This window comes from Mus caroli, chromosome 14, assembly GCF_900094665.2.
Source record: "Mus caroli chromosome 14, CAROLI_EIJ_v1.1, whole genome shotgun sequence".
Classification (NCBI taxonomy): Eukaryota; Metazoa; Chordata; class Mammalia; order Rodentia; family Muridae; genus Mus; species Mus caroli.
Genome location: NC_034583.1, coordinates 45,687,690 through 45,706,201, shown reverse-complemented (window position 1 = coordinate 45,706,201; position 18,512 = coordinate 45,687,690). Strand labels below are relative to the sequence as shown.

The 18,512-nt window shown below is 47.3% G+C and overlaps 2 protein-coding genes across 3 annotated transcripts in view; one reads left to right on the top strand and one right to left on the bottom strand.

The window, feature by feature from the left end:
* Positions 1–1,198: 1,198 nt before the first annotated feature.
* On the bottom strand, positions 1,199–17,549 carry Abhd4 (abhydrolase domain containing 4). 2 transcript variants are annotated; one of them, XM_021182237.2, is made up of 7 exons: positions 17,216–17,549; positions 10,002–10,090; positions 7,753–8,125; positions 7,451–7,605; positions 5,467–5,578; positions 3,060–3,246; positions 1,199–2,559 (listed from the first exon to the last, which is right to left on the bottom strand). In XM_021182237.2, the coding sequence occupies exons 2-7, from the start codon at positions 10,039–10,041 to the stop codon at positions 2,470–2,472; spliced, it is 957 nt and encodes a 318-aa protein (XP_021037896.1). In that variant the 5' UTR covers positions 10,042–10,090; positions 17,216–17,549; the 3' UTR covers positions 1,199–2,469. The 2 variants fall into 2 exon arrangements, with proteins under 2 accessions (XP_021037896.1, XP_021037895.1); XM_021182236.1 differs by lacking the exon at positions 17,216–17,549 and adding an exon at positions 12,391–12,480.
* Positions 17,550–17,754: 205 nt separating this feature from the next.
* Positions 17,755–18,512, top strand: part of Dad1 (defender against cell death 1) — a 19,842-nt gene continuing 19,084 nt past the window's right edge. The window contains exon 1 of the mRNA XM_021181968.2: positions 17,755–18,064. Coding sequence (XP_021037627.1) covers positions 17,854–18,064 — 211 coding nt within the window. The 5' untranslated portion in view covers positions 17,755–17,853. The remainder of the gene's footprint in view (positions 18,065–18,512) is intronic.

Below are 18,512 nucleotides of genomic sequence, written 5' to 3'. Positions count from 1 at the left end.
TTCGAGGCCAGCCTGGTCTACAAAGTGAGTTCCAGGACAGCCAGGGCTACACAGAGAAACCCTGTCTCAAAAAAAAAAAAAAAAACAAAAAACAAAAAACAAAAACAAAAACAAAAAAAAACCAAGAAATGTTCCCTTTGTCTCTCCAGTGCTTCTATCTAGGGAGGAAACATATTAAAGTGACACCTTTAAAAAAAAAAAAAAAAGATTTAGCTGGGCAGTGGTGGCACACGCCTTTAATCCCAGCACTTGGGAGGCAGAGGCAGGCGGATTTCTGAGTTTGAGGCCAGCCTGGTCTACAGAATGAGTTCCAGGACAGCCAGGGCTACAAAGAAATTCTGTCTCGAAAAACCAACCAACCAACCAACCAACCAAAAAAAGATTTAAAAGTCTATGTATATGTATGTGTGCCTGTGTGAATTTATGTGCACCACATGGATGTGTGCACCCAGAGGCTACAGGGCACTGGATCAATCCCTGGAAACCCGCATTACAAGCATTTATGAGATATCTGAGATTTGAACTTCTGTTCTCTGCAAGAATAGCATGTGCTGTTAATTGCTGAGCCATCTCTTATCCCATTCATTTTAAGCGTGTATGTGTGTGTGCACACACATGCATATGTGCATATGAGGGCAAAGGTGTCAGATCCACTTGGAAATGGAATTCCAGGTAGGTGCCTGACATGGGTATGGGGAAATGGGACTTGGGTCCCTGCAAGAGGAGCCAGGGCTCTTAGCCACTAACCTATTTCTTCAGCCCCAAGTTCTATATTTTACAAAGGGACAGCTGAGTGGAGACACACAATAGGAACTTTTAGGTAGGAGAGGGAGGGAGGGCCAGGTTTTCCTGGGTAAGGAACTTCTGGGTTGAGACTAGGAAGTCAGGGAGCAGAATTGTGAAGGCCTAGACCTAGCTGACAGGGTGCTGACTGGGCAGGGCAGGGCAGAGCAGACCACAGGATTCTCTTTTGATTGAGGTTTAACCCACCTGTGCTCTTGACTAACTCCTCTTCCACCATGGGTAGGCTGATAGGATAGTCTGCTTTCCTGGACTTGGAGGTACACTACCTGGGAGAGGGAGTGGCCCACAGGTAGTACCTCGTTGCTTCTGTTCTCCTGTACGGGGGCTGCCTGGACTGCTGTGAGGCAGTACCACTCAGTGCTCTTGTTAGATCACTATTAAACAGTGTCATCACTGACAATTTTTACTCTTCTTTATTAATATAGAAAAGGAGCCCGAGGCCGCTGAACCAGTAGTACAAAGCACCAGGAGTTAATACTATTCTGGTGAAAGGCTTGGCTTTATAAAAGTGGAGGAGGAGGCAGGAACTGCCCGGCTTCCGGGGCCAGGCCCAGCCTAGTCCCCAGAGCCTTAGAGCAGGACCTGGAATGAGATTCACTGGAGAGGGCTGATGGATAATTTTGAAGCAGAAGGAGTTGGAGGCCATGGTGACAGATGAGAGCATAGAGGTTCGGGCAGTGAGAAGCATTCTGTGGCTGATAAGGATAGAGAACTGCTGGCTGAGTGCTCCTCAGTGAGCCATGGGGAGGGGCTCTCAGCGATAGGGCCAGGTAAAAAATGCTGCAGATACCTGTGGAGTTCATGGATCCAGGCATAACTCTAGGGTAGAAGGGCTTTTGCCCTTCTCCACCAGGAATCGCCTTTGCTCTATACTACACATGGGGCTTTAGGGCCCAAGGCACAGAGAGGCTCAGAGCCTCATAGTGGAAGGAACAAGAGGAAGAGACTCAGGTGTCCCAACTTAGGCAACCAGGATTGAGACACAGGGCAAGATAACAGTGTACCTGCATAACAGGTTAGAATATGGAGCAGGGTTAAATTTCAATCGGCTCCACAGCAGTGGTGTCTGCATGAGATCTTAGTGTACAACACATGCTGGAACCCATCATGTGCTATATCCTGCCCCGATCTCTTGCCTCTTCTGCCAATGAGAGCTTGGGATATACCTCCAAGGTCATGGAAGCGGTTGTGCAGGTGACTAGAGTTGCTTCTGGTGGGCGAGTGGAAACTGAGCTTGGATGGAGGCGTGGGGTGATGGAGAAGAAAGATGTTCCTGTGTGGAACCTACTCTCAGACACACTCCCAAAGTAGAAAGGCTGCTGGAAGCCCTCCTCTGTCTAGAGGTAGGGAAGGCCATGCAGGGAGACGGCGTGGTTCGCCCAGTCTCCTTGTAGTCTCTACCTGGCGTGGAGGGAATGGGCGGTACTAGGCAGCCCTTTATGCTTTTTCCCAGTGTGGGGAGTTCAAGGCCTTTGGTGGATTCTGCCTCTTGCCCTCAGCATGGGATTGGAAGTGCTCTTGTTCACTGTGGTCCTATCTTGGGGACAGCCCGAGACTCTGCCTGGCTGGCACATGTTAGTTGGTAAGGAAAGGACAGAGGTTCTGACTAAGACAGGGAGACAGATGACAGCAACTCCGGCTTCCTCCTCTCCCTCTCAGGGCATCTCAGTCAACCGAGTTGCAGATCTCTTCTACCACAGCATTGAAGATGTGTGGCTGGTCAGCATAGACGTGGTGGGATGCGCCCTCAATTTCCTGCGGACAGAGGACAGCGGTGGCTCAGCTCCTTAGTGCTGGAAAGTCTCTTCTCCCACAGTGGTCCCACCATTTCTTCTCCCCCAGCTCCTGCTTGCCTGTTATCCTGAGCTCTTCTCAGGAGCAAGACTCTACCCTTTCTCTGGATACTGCACATTCCTTTGGGAACCAGTGAATGTCAAAAGCCTGTTTTGTTTTGGGGAGCCATCCACTGTGTATTTCCCACTTGATCTGCTTGTTTTATGCAGGAAACGGAACCATGTGTGACTCAGTGGGAAAGGGAAGTGCAGGAGACAGAAGTGTGTAGGAAATGGACCCTGTCTTTTGGCTGAACTGGGTTGCACAGAAAAAGGGAATTCCTATCTAGCAGAGAGGGCCCTTTCAAAGGCACTGCTCTATCGCATCTGTATTTTTTGTCCTTATTTTGATCACCCTTTGTCACCTGAGACCTTCCCGCCCACCATCTTCTTCAACTCCCACTCTTTAGCAAGCCAACCTACCATGTCTCGGACGTAGGAATCCGGCCTTTGCATCTTCACCTTCTTCCCTGTGCTGGTATCTATCCAGGTGTTGGCCCCATAGATCATGGTGATGGGCACATCTTTTCGAATTAAGTGGATTCGCTCCAACATGGGGCGCCGGGCCCAGCCGAAGGACTCCATCATGGCTTTGAATGCTGTTTCCCCACTAACAGAACAAAAAGGTGAGGGGATGGACAGGAAAACAAAATGTCAGCTCGCTGCTCTTCAGAGGCCAGGCTGGATCTCAGAGACTTGGTTTATCTCCTGTCAGCCAGCACTGGCTCATCAAGTAGTGAGGAGACTGGGAGAAGAGTGACAGGCCCTAAGGAATGCTTGTGAAACCCGACCACATAGGGTGCTGTTCAAGACCGCAGCAAGGACTTGTGCAGCACAGCTTTCCGCTAGGTTGGGGAAGGGGCACAGGCACAGGCACAGGCCACATGTGGCGCCGCACCTGCCCTCCTGGAGCTTGCTTTCTTGCTTGTGTCTCTGGACGGCAGTGGCTAAGTAGTCATATGAACTTTGCTTTTAACTCAGCATCTCCCAAGGCTCATGAAAGGGGGCTAGAACTTCAGAACATGGGGAAGGGGCTTAGCTGATGAGAAAATGGAGGCTGAATTCACTAGAGGTGAGGCCCGAAGAGGGAGGGCTCTACCAAGAGGGCTTTGCTAAAGACACTCTGGGATGAGGAATAAAAACTGTGTCAGGCTTTTGAGACTGGGGTTTAGTAGCTTCTGTTAGGGGGACACCACAGACACGAGCTTAATCTCCCTCTCAGGCTTGTGTGAGCTGGGGTAGCAGCCAGGTTTCCAAGTAGCTTGCAGCCTTTGTGGGAGGCAGGGGAGGCTGAGGACAATGCTCCCTCCTGGTCTCTGCCTGTTGGGTGTAGTTGTATTCCTGTTTTCCTTTGTACCCTGATGGGCTCTGTCTATTCCAGCAGGCACAGAGAACATCTCTATGAGACACTGCACCAGACTCTGTAATCTGTCAGACATGAATTTAAATTGAGTCTTCTTAGCAAGTCATAGAACCAAAATATACCTTGATTTCCTTATACAAACTGGAGGGAACTACAGACACTTCCTTAGGTCCAGCTGAAAAGAATGGAGACACAGGCAGAGCACCCACGTCTAGGTGGAGTGAGGAAGGTACCACTCAAGCATTTCCTTGTTGTCAAAGGTTTCCAAAGGACTGCTGGGAATTACAGACACTTGTCAGCTACAGTAAGAAAGCTGAGTTTTATAAAACTGAGTGGTGACTGGAGGGGACAGGGAGAGCTGGCCACCTCATGGCAGCTTAGCTTCGGCTGGGACACAAACAAGAAGCAAAGTTAAATATTCTGTGGGTTATACTGAGAGGCCACGGCACAGAAGTAGGTCTCAGGTGAAGGGAGAGGCAGAATTGTGCCCGTTGGGCCTTTAGGTAGGTACAGGACTGACAGTGAGCCCATGAAAGCTGAATGGAGCCAAATAACAGGAAGCTGGGGGATGCTCATTTTTGGGGGTTCCTATGGCCCATGGTTTAAGCAGGATGTTGCTGTAAGGCTGGGCCTCACCTTCCTTACAGCCTTGGGCCCCATAGTGACTTGGACAGGCTTGGGAAAAGGTGGATGGTGTCTGCCTCCTGCAGGGTCAGGGTAAGGTCTTCGCAGGGTGTTGCTACCCACAGCGGGATGAGCCCTGCTGGGATCAGCCTTGCTCAGGTCTGGCTGTGGGAGAGGATTCCTTTCCTGCCTGTCAATGCTGCTGACACTGCAGATCAGCAAGCTTGCAGGGCTTGCTTGGGACCAGCCAGAGATGAGAGCTTCTCACAGTGCTCAGGCCACCTTTATACCTCTAAAAGAGGTAAAGGATTTTTATGCCAATTTGAAACTATTTCAAAGTGTACATAATTGAAATAAATGCATATTCTTTCTTTGAACGTATTAAAATGTATTCTATAGATATATCACACACATATATAGAAAGGGACACATGAGAGAAGCATTCGACTAAAAATGAGGAAATCTAGAAACTGAAGGTTGTGAATGGGCAAAGACTTCACTTTTCTATTTGCCTTAAAAACAATGCCCCCCACATTTGCCTATAAAATAAAACCCAAAATACCAAAAAAAAATTTATTATCAGTTTTTCAGTTATAAACTATCTTTTAAATGTTTCCCAGACGGTTTCTCATCATGTCAGCTACTGATCGCTAGAGAGGGACAGCATATTTAATTAAGTCTATTGTCTCCTATAGCTCTGGTGACCACCCCTAGGGAACTCTGGAGACAAGCCTGCTGGTGCCTGCGTTCCCCTGAGGCAGGCTTCTGTGGAAGAGAAGCAGTAGCTCAAGCCTTACTTTCAGCCCTGCCCCACCCCACACTGGTCCCGGGCACCGCCCTCACCTGGGATTCTGTGCATTGCAGTGGTAGATGTATTCCGAGATGGTGTCATCCTCAAAGAAGTCTGCAAACTTGCGCTTGAAGTCTGGACGGAATCTCTGCACCAGCCCAGGCCCTGGGAGGGGGTAGGAAGAACAATGTGATACTGGGCATGTGGTACGTGCCCGGGATTCCAGCACTCAGGGGGCAGACGCAGGAGAACTGTTTCAAGCTCAAGGTCGGTCTGGGGATGTGTGAAGACCCTATTTTAAGCCCCTACCAGAGAACAGAAAGAACAACAACAACACGCCCACCAAAAAACAAAACAAACAAACAAAACCGTGGAGCGGTCAGAGTGAGTGGTGGTGGTAGGGAGAGAAGAGGAACTCCTGCCTGCTTATGTTTAAACAACCACCACCCAATTTCTCTCTTGAAGGACTTAGTTCCTTTATGCATTCAACATGACAGAGAGAGTGCAGGAGCCTGTTGGGAAGCAACAGATGACTTCAAATGTCAGAGTTTGATTTTTTGGTCACCAATGAGTTTAGTGACCGTCTACCATCCCCAGGAAGTTGGTAATTTTCATGTCAGCTTGCCCCAGTACTTTCCTTACAGGCTCACATGTTCTGGGAGGGTCTGTGGTAGAGAGGATTTTAAAGTCAGAGTTATGCACTCCCCCTCCCCCTCCTCCACCCCAACCCCACCCTGCAACCTTGCGATTATTTATTTATTTATTTATTTTTACTTTTCTGAAGGTAGCAATGAAACCATACCATTTCCCAAGCACTCTCTCACTTTCGGGCTGTAACAGAATACTTGGAAAGGTGATCTTAACAGCCCTGCAGGCCCCGGCTTTCACCACTGTGCGTGAAGAAGCTGCAGGCATGCAGGCAGACTGTGAGGATCGGGCCCACTGGACACTGCCTCTGTCCTGGCAGGCCTTTTGTCTGTGAGCAGTGTCTGGGGGAGATACCATGAATATAGCCACAGGCCCTACTGTCCCTCTAGCACAGTCCTCCATGGCTGCCAGGCAGCCACCCAACACCATAGCTGATACCTTGCATGGACCTGGCCAGATCCAAGACCAGGGGAGGGGAGCATGGTTAGACCAGGAAGGATGGTAGTGAGTCTGTTAGAGGGCCCTGGACTCTGAGGTCGGCCCTCTGGCTGCCTTCTTCCCTTTGGCACCCATGTCTCTTACTTGCTCCCTTTGTCCCAGAACACCTGTGCTACCTTTTACGTCAGGGCTCATTTTCCACTCTGTTAGGAGCCATTATGTTTCAGCCACTCTAACAAGTGACTACTGAAAAGTTCTATGTAGACATAAGCTATCAGTACAAAACAGGGGTCACCACCTTTTCAGTCAAATGAACCTGCTTCTTATGTCAGCAGTGTCAAAAGCTCCTCAAAGGGAGGCACGTGGACAGCGTGAGGTGAGAGCATGCAGAGCCTCTGACACTACAGACTATAGTGTGTCCTGTCTCGTTCTCAGAATCTTCTGACAGCTACTTAGGGCTAAGAAATCCAGAGAGGGAGATGTGGTGTGTCTCTGGAGCAGGGCACGGCTCAGCGGGACCTGTTTGCCATGGTGTGTTATGTTAGAAGTCGAAGATCTGAGTCCGGCTTGCTGCGGTGCTGGTGAGCCATGGAAAGGGATCCAATGGTGGCTACTGCCCTTGAGTCTCTACCAGGTTGTCACACAAAATTCACTCGTGTAGCAAAGAAGTGGCACATCAGAGTCCCTTCCTTTCTCTAGTTCTATCTGCTGATACAGATGAAGGGAATATACATACATACATACATATGTATGTATATATATATCAACCACCTGAAACCTCCAATACAGAGACATGGTCCTGATGAATGGTTTTAAGGAACAATGCTATGTGTAGGCCTAGTGTTTAAGAACCAGTGAGGATGACAGAGATAGGTAGGTGCACCAAGGTGAGTGGTGGTGATTGGATGGCCTTGGCTTAAAGACAGAGTCCTTCGTCCGGAGGTGACTCACCCCAAGGCCCAGCCACTCGAAGAACAGCCAGTGGATTGGAACGTCCCAGGACAGATGCCACAGCCTTGACCCAGGTTGGAGGTGCACGGATCTCACTAGGGTCAGTTGGTCGTAGGGGAAAGCCCCATGGATCCACCAGGATAAGATGTTTAACTCTACATTAAACAGAAGATACACTGTATTTGCTTAGAGGTATCATAGTTTTTCAGTTGCTGGGGAATGAGAGTATTACTGGAATAAATATTGGAACGTGCCTAGGAAGGCAGAGTCAGCTCATGAGTGAGAAGAGTAGCTTAAGTTACCTTTCAGGGTACTTGATAGAGTAAGAAGTGGCCAGGAATCCTCCCAAACTGTGCCCCAGGAGGATCATGGTGGGGATTCCCATGGTCTCCCGCCATGTCTCTATTGAGGTCACAAACTCATCTTCAGCTCCTTCTGGGTCCCTTGGGAATGTTGGCCTTGAGCTTCGCCCAAAACCAAGCAGATCAAAGGTATGAAGTGTGCGGCGGGCACTCAGTGAATCCATGTTGAGGATCCAGAGGCCCACACCGCCCCCAAAGCCATGTACCATCACCAGAGGGGTGCGATCCTTTTGTTCTGGGCTCACAGTCACCGTCCAGATCTTGTTCTGGTTTGGGAGGGATACATAACGGGCCAGGAACTTGTTCTGGAGACCTGGGAAGGGAAGAATTCCTGGGTAAAGCATCAAGAATGCTTCCTGAGAGCACAGACATTTTGCCTAGATACACTCTTCAGTCTTCTCTCCTCTTAAAGAGATCATTTTAGGAAGCCCTCCTAGTCTCCACAGTGAGTTCCAGGACAACGAGGGCCACATAGAAAGACCCTGTCTCAAAAGAAAAGGGTAATGATGATGATGATGATGATGATAATGATAAAAGAAGACATGCTGAGGAAGCCACATTGCTCTATGGTCTCTGCTTCAGGTCTTGCCTCCAGGTTACTGCCTTGGCTTCTAAACTTCATGATGGATTGTAACCTGTAAGCCAAATAAACGTTTCCTCCCTGAGTTTGATTTGGTCAATATTTTAATCTCAGGAACAGAAAGTGAACTAAAACAGCCTCATCCATCTTCGGCCTCCTTAGCCCGGCCTTAGACAGAACCCTAAGTCAGGTTAGCAAGAACTGTCACGTGGCGTGCCCTGTTCCCCCATCTTTAGATCTGATCCAGTGAATCTTGCTGAGTTCATTCAGAAGAAACTCCCCTTGATGTCTTGATGTCTTTAGTAATCTCCATCCACTGACCCTGTTCGTTCCTTAACTGTAAGTTCCCCAGCTGTTCCTGTAACATGGGGAACTGGGAATGTTATCGTCCCAGTGACAACAGGTTTTATGTAGTCATTTTAAAAGACTTAAAAGTATCAGAATAATTTTTCTTTTATACTTCAAATACTAATGATTTCAAATCCAAGGTAAATTTACAGACCATTTGGTATATAGGCAGTAAGAGAGACCATATCACTTTTCAAGATGGTGTGCCCAATTCCCTTTGGGTCCCTGATGTTGTACAACTCTTGGACTCATTGTTCTTAAATTTGCATGTGCTTGGACATGAACAGAGAACTGTGGTCTAGCCAGGTGGAGGTAGTGATGGGAGTGGGTTGAGCCAAGGGCTTATTCCTCTTAGACACTGAGGTGGGGCAGTACTTTTTCCGCTATTGTGGCTACATAGAAAGAGCTGCCTGTGTCAATCAGTCTGCATCTGGATGGAGGCTTGAAAGCTATGGTTCCTTCCAAATGCTCAGAGAGAGTAGCTCTAGCTGGGCAGAGCAGCAGGGTGGAGAGGATCGGGATGGGGGTTGAGGTATGGGGGGAGACATGGTCTCAGGGTCTTGTTTGAACCAATGGCTCTTTCTGCTCATGGGGTACCCTTCTTCAATATTGCTCATGAGATCTGGTCTGTGTGAACTCCAAAAAACTGTCATAGGCTATGCCTGAGCAGAGAGCAGGAAACAGTGATATTAGAAAACAAAGGATTGCTAGCATTCAAGTAGGAAGGTAGTAAATTAAAAAGTGCCTGGCTATGTGTTTAGAAGAGAGGGAGCCGGGCATGGTGGCGCACGCCTTTAATCCCAGCAGTCGGGAGGGAGGCAGAGGCAGGTGGATTTCTGAGTTTGAGGACAGCCTGGTCTACAAAGTGAGTTCCAAGACAGCCAGGGCTATACAGAGAAACCCTGTCTCGAAAGAAAAAAGAAGAGGAAGAAGAAGAGAGGGAAAAGCAAAGAAGAGATAGGGAAAAGAGGAAGGGAGGGATGAAATCTGTGTATGAATCAATACACATTAATGGATAGGGTTTAAAATGAAGCTGTAGGATGGAGGAGAGAGCTACCATAGGGTGAGGGCGTTGAGGGACCACTGTCGTGGAATACTGTGTTGTCTGTCTGTATCCTCCCTGCAAGCCAATGATTTTCTTTCCTCTAACCCATACACTCCTAATGAGGAATCAGGGGGCTCAGTGGACCCAGGTTGGGGAAGACCCTGTATCCTTTCCAGGCCTTTTAAAGGGGAGGAGCAAACTGTCCCTTCTACTTACACTGGAGGATCCTGGCTTCCACATTCTTCAGTTGAGACATGGAAGTGGGGCGCCAAGTGGGGAGCCAGCTACTCAGCCAGCCCTGAGGCCTACAAGACACAAAGGCACTTACTGACAACACTGGAAAGAAGCCACTGTTCCCAGCCTTGCTGATAGCTCCTAGAGTTATCAGGGTACAAGGTGTTTCCCAACTTCAGGAGGCCTGCCCTTCATGGTCTTCAATATCAGCAATGCCTAAGCAGTCCAATAGATACACTGTTAATCTTTCCTTAGGCAAATGGCTATTAAGAACAATGGCCCTTAACAGAGAACAGATACCATGTACATAAAACTTGACTCTTTTGTATTTATTACCTTCGTGGAGCTTTACAACTCCTCTTTGTTTCTGGCTATTTTAATCTATGCTTAAGGAGATTACAGAGGGAGAGGGAGAGACTTTCACTAATATTTCCATTATTCTTTGTCACTCCCAGAACTAGCCGTTCTTTTAGGGTATTGCAGACAAATTCCCATGCCATCTGCTGTCATGCATGCTTCTGGAAGTTTGGGGTGCTGTTAGTGCCTGATTGGGGAATCCATCAATCAGGGTTGAATTTAGAGCTGGGGCAGGCAAGGACCAAGGGGTAAGATATCTGGATTCATGTCACCAAAAGACACAGGTGGCCTCTGGCCCATTTTTCAGGTTGTAAAACTAGGAGAAAACTTGCCTATGTCCTAGAGTAAAACTGGTAACTTATCCTGCTTTCCCTTTCACACCCAGTGACTAAGCCACTGAAGAGAAGAGGTGCCAAGCACTGGCTCTGGAGTAAACAGAACTCCTGGGTCTGAACTATAGACCCACAAGTGATGAACAGAAGGGGTTGAGGTCCAGACATATAGTGAACCTTGACAGGTGCCTGTTCTTGTTCTACCTTTCCTGTCTTGCATGTTTTCTCTCTTTTTGTGAACTCTGCCTAGGTGAAGGTAAGAGGATGGTTGCAGCAAGGGCTTGTGGGTTTGAGCAGGAGAAGATGAGGGCATCCTGGGGCGGAACCATCCCAGCTACTCATAGCATACACAATGGGTACCCTGAGTATCTCGGGAACTCGTTGGATGAAGCACCAGTACCTAGACCACAGATCTTGGCCAGTCTCAAAAGAGAGACTTCCTCTTTGCGTTGTAGACTATAACAAGTCAGACCATGACACCTGAACCAACCCCACACATCTCTAACTCTGGACAGCAGAGCTCAAGAGAAATGCTTCCCTATGAGACAGCAACACTGGCAGCAGTCCACACAGCCCTGAAGGGGTGGGGGGTGGGGGACAGGGAGCTATGGGCACAGCTTGGACTTTCTTCTATAAAAACAATCCAGAAAGAGAAAAGGCAACGGTGCCTGTCACACTGTGTGTCAGTGCCATTTAGGGAGGTGAGAGCTGAGGTGGGAGAGTGAGGCAAGCAGCCTCTTAATATTGAGCAAGTCTCTGAGTTTCTATGGGCATTCGCATCTGTTGCTTTATTTGTAAAACGGAGCTGAATGACCTGAGTCTTCTCTGGCTCTAGTGCTGTTTCCCCCAAGTCACTGTAGGCACCATACATTTCCTCTTAGAAAGCAATACTCTCTTGGGCATTCTTTTAGGTCCCTTACACGATTGTTTACTGTTGATACAAAGTTATTTCGTTGTTCTGCATATCCAAAAGGACAAATATTAGGTCAAGGGAAGGCCCTGTTCCCGTGGAACCCTTGGAGCTGAGTCATTCTCTTCTAAGCAACTTTTTTCCCCCGATCCTGTTAGACCACATCACACAGGTGGCATCTCAAACTTGATGGCCTTGGGCAAGCAGTAAGCACATCCCAATCTAACAAACCTACTTCTGAAACCACGGCAGTAAGCATGTGTTTATGATTAAGGACACTATCAACTAGGATTGCAAGCAGAACGTAAAGGCGGCCAAGGGCTAAAGGAATTTGCAAGCCAGTTCCACACTAATTCCACCGCAGTGGAGACTTCTTTCTCCTACCCATGCCTTGCCCTTCAAGGGCTTTTCACACCCACGACTTTAGTTCCGGGCAAGTCTCCACAAGCACCACGTCCGCATCGGGAAGAGTTAGCTTATTCCTCGTGCTTTACCACTAATCTAACTGGGCTACCAGGGGGGCGATCGCGAAGACTAGTGGAAAGTCAAGAGTCCCCAGGCTGAACGCAAGCTTAACCCCCAACACTCTCCCAGCTCCGCAGCCTTCTCATCTCTCAGCGCTCCCGGGGCTCCTGAGCGCAACCCATTCCTCCCTGGAAGCCAACCTGAAAGGAAAGGCGGGGAGTCTGAAGCTGTCCTCAACTACAGACAGTCCCCGGATCCTGGCCCGGACAGATAGAGACAGAAAGAGAAACGGACAGGAGTAACTCACTGCTGCTCCAGATCATCAGCCATAGTAAACAAGCCCTGCCGGGTCGAGCTGAGCCAGCCCATCCCTCCGCTCGACGCCAGAACCAGCTGACCCAGGGAAGTATCGGATAACAAAGAGGGCGGGGCCGGAGGCGGGGCCTGAGTCGCTAGCTGGGTTCAAGCGGGCACCCTTGGCAGGCCGACCGACTCTGCACATGGACTGCAATCACTTGGGTGCTTCCTTCTGTTTGCTCCCTCTGGCCTGCGTCCAGGCTGAACACTACGGTCCCACAAAAGTAGGCTCCTAATCCGGATCACATCCCTTTGGGGAGGGAGCGAGGGAGACAGGAAGATAGGTAGTTTAAAACTCCAAGTTCCTCACTGGAATGCCACCAGCCCCGCCTCCACACCTCCTTCAATTAAAGAGTGAAGGAAAGCTTTGCCTCTTGCTCACGTTCTCAAGCTTCCCTCTATATCTCAGGTCACAGACGCTTCATCTGCCTTGGTAGTCCTATGGAAATGGTTTAGATGTCCGTGGAGTCATAAGGGTGCTTCCTATAAAAGGGCCTTGGATATTGTAACTCAAGATTTCCAGGTTCCAGAAATACAAAAAGCAAACTGCCTAGTTAAAATTGAATTTTAGACAACAAAGTTTAAGGCTAAGTACGCTCCCTGTAGTATTTGGGGCACAGCTCTAAGATGAGGGGTGACACCTGTCAGCATAAGCATTTCTCTGTTCTGGGGATGTCTTGCCTCAACCTACTTTCCAAGGAAAAAGTAGCAGTATCCTGCTTCCTTCCATTCGGTGGACCTCCCAGAAGAGGGCCAGTTAAAGGACTAACGCATAAGGCTGGGCGTGATTTAGGTATGTGGATATAAGATTAAGGATGTGGGATGTGAAGTGACTTAACCCAGAAGTTTTGAGCACATTTCAGGCTGGCTTGGCAGAGAGGCGGGACACATCTTGAAGCTGGTTTCAGAATTCACTTGAAATGGAAAGGGGGTGTGGCATCCCTGGAGCGGCTCCCTTTCCAATTATCCACTGCAGTAGTTTAATCATACTTAAGGGGAAAATAATCTACAAAAGTAACTTTTCTTTATCCTGTCTTCCTCTCTCTGAGGGCTCTCTCTCTCTCTCTCTCTCTCTCTCTCTCTCTCTCTCTCACACACACACACACACTTCAAGGTGTATGTGTCCTGGGCTGGCCTCACATTGGATGTGTATCTGAGGATGATCTGTGCTTCCGAGTCTCCTGTTTCTATCTCTGGAGTGCTGGGATTGTAGGGTGTTCTGCCAGGCTTGTTGATTCAGGACTGGGGATCGAACCCAGGGCTTTCTGCTTGCTAGCTAGGCACTTTTAGCAGCAGAGCTATGTTCCTAGTCCTACAGTATTTTTCTTTGGTCTTCTTGAAAGACCTAAGAGAACCTGAGATTTATTCTTTCCAGAAACACAATGTTAAACTGATCATTATAAGGGTTTAAAGTTGAAGAGAACTGGAATTTTCAGAAATGTCCATCCATGATTCTAGCCAAGCTCAGTGGTCCTACAATTCACTATACACAGTCATAGAGTAGGCTTGATAACAACGCAGCCTCCTGATTCCCATCCTCTGAATCTAATTCAGTTAGTTTGGTTTGAGGCTAGAAAGCTGCTGCATTGAAGGTGTTCCAGAAGACACACTAGTTAAACAAATAGAACCCATGGTCAGAAGTTAAATTCAAGTTCTTAGCTCTGTCATTTATTTCCTGATCTTGGGCAAGTCATTTTGTTTGGCTGCTGCTTCTTCTGGAGTGTGGCTTGTGAGAATTAACTAAGGCAATTCAAAGAAGATTTAGCATATGTACTTTAACAATGATGTATCTTATGTCCAAAGCAAACATTATGTTAGCACAAATAATCCAATGATAAAAAGAAAGGAAGTAATCTTTTTTGGTGGTCCCCCACAGACTCCCCAGGCTGGTTTTGGAGAGCTGGCAACTATGTAGTCAGAACTTAGTTCAAACTTCCCTCCTTCTAAAAGAGACCCCCATCATCAGGGCACCACATGACTTTAGTTTATTTTCCTCAGAACACCATTTTAAAAAGGCTCTTGCATAATCCATACTCATTTGCCCCTCCTCCAGAAATTAAGTTTCAGGGGGAGTCTTGTCTGTTTAGCACCCTGCTTTGCTCCCTGCCCACAGCAGGGTATGTGCTTGGCATTTGGTGACTGCGTGGGCAAGCAGGCTAGTAAGCATGAGTGGCTGACAGAATGAAGCATTCAGTGCTAAGAATGAAGTACTCAATTCTGCGGTACTAAGTACTAAGTAGCTGACAGAATGAAGTGCTAAGTTCTAGGACAACAAAAGCTCCCATAATCCTGATAACCTATAAAATGTGGGTTCTTTTGGGAAAGGCTGATCAGGTGCAACTGGTATTAGGACTTTAGATTCTAGAACATATATGAGGAACACAGTGCAGAGAGCATTAGTATTCTGTCTCCACGTGTTCCAAATAAACTTTAGCACAGTTGTTTAGAAGGAAGAAATTCAAGTATATGGAAAATGTTCTTTATAACGAAAGTTATCCTTTAAGGTATTCCCAGAATTGATATAACTCAGGATTGAGTAGATCTTCTAGAATTATATACAATGCAATGAACTCTTGGTACCTACTCTAGACAGGCTTCTGGAGAGAAAATGTATTCTCCCTTTCTTATCTTGAAGTCAAGACACATATGGAAGAATATATCCTATCTTAAAAACATATCTTTTAAAACGTGCATGATTTGATACATAAAGTATTGTACTTTTTTTTAGTTTTTTTTTTTTTTCTGGTTTTGGTTTTCTGATACAGGGTTTCTCTGTGTAGCCTTGGCTGTCCTGGAACTCACTCTGTAGACCAGGCTGGCCTCCAACTCAGAAATTCACCTGCCTCTGCCTCCCAAGTGCTGGGATTAAAGGCGTGCACCACTACTGCCCGGCTGATAATATAATTTCTTAGGGAAAGAATGGAAGAATCACAGAGTATGCCCCTTCTACTCTCCCATATCTTATATTGTGGAGCACCTTAGTAATGAAGCCTCTAAGGTCTTCTCTGACTTCTGATTTGACTTAAAACCTACTGTGTCTTTGCCAGTCATCAGATTACAGTGCTAGCACCATCTTTTGCATGCCCAACTTATTGGAGCTTTGCAGAATGGCCGACTTTTAATTATTTGGAGAAACAGAGGTAGTTCATGTCAGAATGAATAATTGTTAGCAAGTGCAAACATCTTCTGGGCATTTACCATGGGCTCTGGACTTTGCTGCTTAATGTTTGACATTATTTCATTTAACCCCAATGAAAGCAGTGCTGTGATTCAGGTATTGTTATTTCCATGTCATGGAGATGGAAAATGAGACCATAGTGGCATATATCTGTAATTTCAGCACTTAGTAAGCAGAGGCAGGAGGATTGCAAATTTGAATCCACTCTGGGATACATAGTAATTTCCAGTCTAGGCTACATAAAGAAACCTTGTCAAAAAGAACACAAAGAAGGAAAGCAAGGATTAAATGTTAAGTGATCAGTCTCAGGTTAGGTCATTATTTGTATGTAGAATCAAAGTTTAACACCCTCTTTGTCTGACTCTGGAACTTGAACTTTTACCTACTATCCCTCTGCACATGAACTTTTTACACATAGTAATGCTCTGACTCACACTCCTCAAAACCAGTGACCGTAGGCTTTCCTATGGAGAGCTTAGTTAAGTTCATATACTGAACACAGAGCAAAACTTTTCCGTATTGCTAATTCAGGTAGCTGAGAAAATCTGGAGTTCAGAATGGCTTTGTCTCCGAATGAGTATGCTTGTCTCAATAAGTGATGTCTTGCATTGCTTCTGTCTTCCTAGGGAGTTCCTATGAAGATGTTAATGATGGTGGTTGACAAAGATCAAAGGCTAAGACATGTCTGGAAGGTGCTGGGATAATGGCACAGGAACTTCAGGAAGAATTCATTCCTGGGATGACTAGAAACAGCCAGGTGGCCCATTTGGCCTTAAGTTGACTAGCAGAGGAATCTGTTCTACTTGTGATGAGACAGGGAGAAGGGTTAAATTGCAGATGCAGGTGGAGTAGGAACCTGTCTGGTTATCCTTCCACATCCCACCCACTCTACAGTAACACAAGAGCACAGAGGCTACATTTCTAGGAGTGCAAACTTCTCCCTTGTGAATATGGAGTTACCTCTTTTAACACACTAAGGCTTTCCAAAGACACGAGTGATTCACTGGAACCTGGGCAGGGCTATTTACGTCTTATTGGATTATGGTGCTAAGTGTTTCCGGGCTAAATACAGATAACAAGTGACAGTAGTTCAGTTTCGGGTTTAGAAATGTTGCTCAACTAGTTAGGCATGGCAGTTGAAAGTGACTCAAACGCTGAAATGAAGTACCGGATTATATGCGGGTAGACTTTTTAACTGAAAGATGAGATACTAGGTTTAGAAGGTCGGGTTATTGTGAACTTGTAATGGCAGTGCAAACCAGAAGGCAGAACTTAAGTTTTCTTCAGTTAAAACGCTAAAAAGCAGTTAATTGTACTTGTTAAAACCTCAAACTTTCAATTCTTTTTCTATAAAATGATTCAGTGGATCAGGTTGAACCAAATATGCTCTTTGGAGCCTTTCAAAGGTTGACATCTCGGGATATTATAACAATACCTGTTGTACGATGTCAGTTTGCTGCTGATTCTGACCCTTCACTCTACGCACAAGTGACTTTCTTTTTAGACAGTGACTGATTAACCTAAAAATTCTTACAATTTAACTACAGCTATTGGACCTCTTTGGTACCCAACGAGCGTTTGTTGAATGAATGAATACCTGTTGGCTTAGGTTCTTCGTGGGGCCCAGATCCAGCCTTCCAGTTCAGGATCCCGTAGAGGTCAACCCTCTCCCGCCAGTGTAAACCGGCGCTTGCCCTGTATAAACATAGTTCTCACTGCGGAGGAACTTGACCTGATCTAATGATCCGTCATAGGCATCTGAAGATAGAGCTTTTAAGAGAATTAGGGCCAGGCAGGTTAAGTCCCTGGGCCGCCAGCTTGGTCTCTAAGCAGATTCCCAAGCTAGACCACTGAGGGGGATCAAAGAGAGCCGGAACTCTCTGGGAAGCGTCTCTGTCCGCTGTTAAACCTCTCCCCTTATTCCGGTCACAAATCTCGTCGCCAGAGCAACAGTGGGCGTCAACAAACGCAGGGCGGAAATAAGGCTATAGTACACGTCTCCAGAGGGGGGGGGGGAAGAGATAGGCCATGCGCAGGCGCATTAATTTATTTCCGTTTGTAGTTCTCAGTCTGGGGATGCAGCCTGCGTCTGCGCATTAATTGTGACGCACCAAGGTTGGCCTTTACGCCGGAGCCAATTGGCCCGCCGGTGTGGGCGTGGCTAGGGCCCGCTAACGCGCACGCGCGAGCCACATAGTCTGTGGTCGTCCGGTATTCGAAGTCCCCGCGTTCGTCATGTCGGCGTCTGTGGTGTCCGTCATCTCCCGGTTCCTAGAGGAGTACTTGAGCTCCACTCCGCAGCGGCTGAAGTTGCTGGACGCCTATCTCCTTTATATACTGCTGACCGGGGCGCTGCAGTTCGGCTACTGTCTCCTCGTGGGCACCTTCCCCTTCAACTCTTTCCTCTCTGGCTTCATCTCTTGTGTGGGCAGCTTCATCCTAGCGGGTAATGATTCTGTATCCTGGTCATAATGTCCCACTTTGGCGCGCAGCTTCGTCCTCACGGTACCCTTTGGTAGTTTGTAGAAGGCCGTCGTCTGTGAAGTCACGCTTCTTGGGATCCAGGAAGCAGGCTCAGAAATGTCACATTTCTAATGCCAAACAGGAGTTGAAACTGAATATGTAAAGAAATAGCTCTTCTGGTGTTCGTCGCAATTAATACTTCTCTAAGGAAAAATATCCCACCTTGATGAAACTTTAATACAAACTTAAAGTTGGTAGAGCTTTAAATTAAAATGCCAAGCTGAGCCATTTCTATCACTTTGGCCTAATCCCTACTTCATCTAGGAGAAGACTTTAGTGATAGTATAGGAATATAAATATATGCCGGGCGTGGTGGCGCACGCCTTTAATCCCAGCACTTGGGAGGCAGAGGCAGGCGGATTTCTGAGTTC

Bases quoted from the DNA above. Each gene is read 5' to 3' on its own strand.
- Abhd4 (XM_021182236.1), bottom strand. From the start codon at position 12,452: ATGGGCTGGCTCAGCTCGACCCGGCAGGGCTTGTTTACTATGGCTGAT. The intron at 5,579-7,450 runs GTGAGTCACCTC...ACCCCCTCCCAG, and splicing joins TCGAGTGGCTGGGCCTTGGG to GGCCTGGGCTGGTGCAGAGA. The intron at 2,560-3,059 runs GTAGGTTGGCTT...CTCTGTCCGCAG, and splicing joins ATTCCTACGTCCGAGACATG to GAAATTGAGGGCGCATCCCA.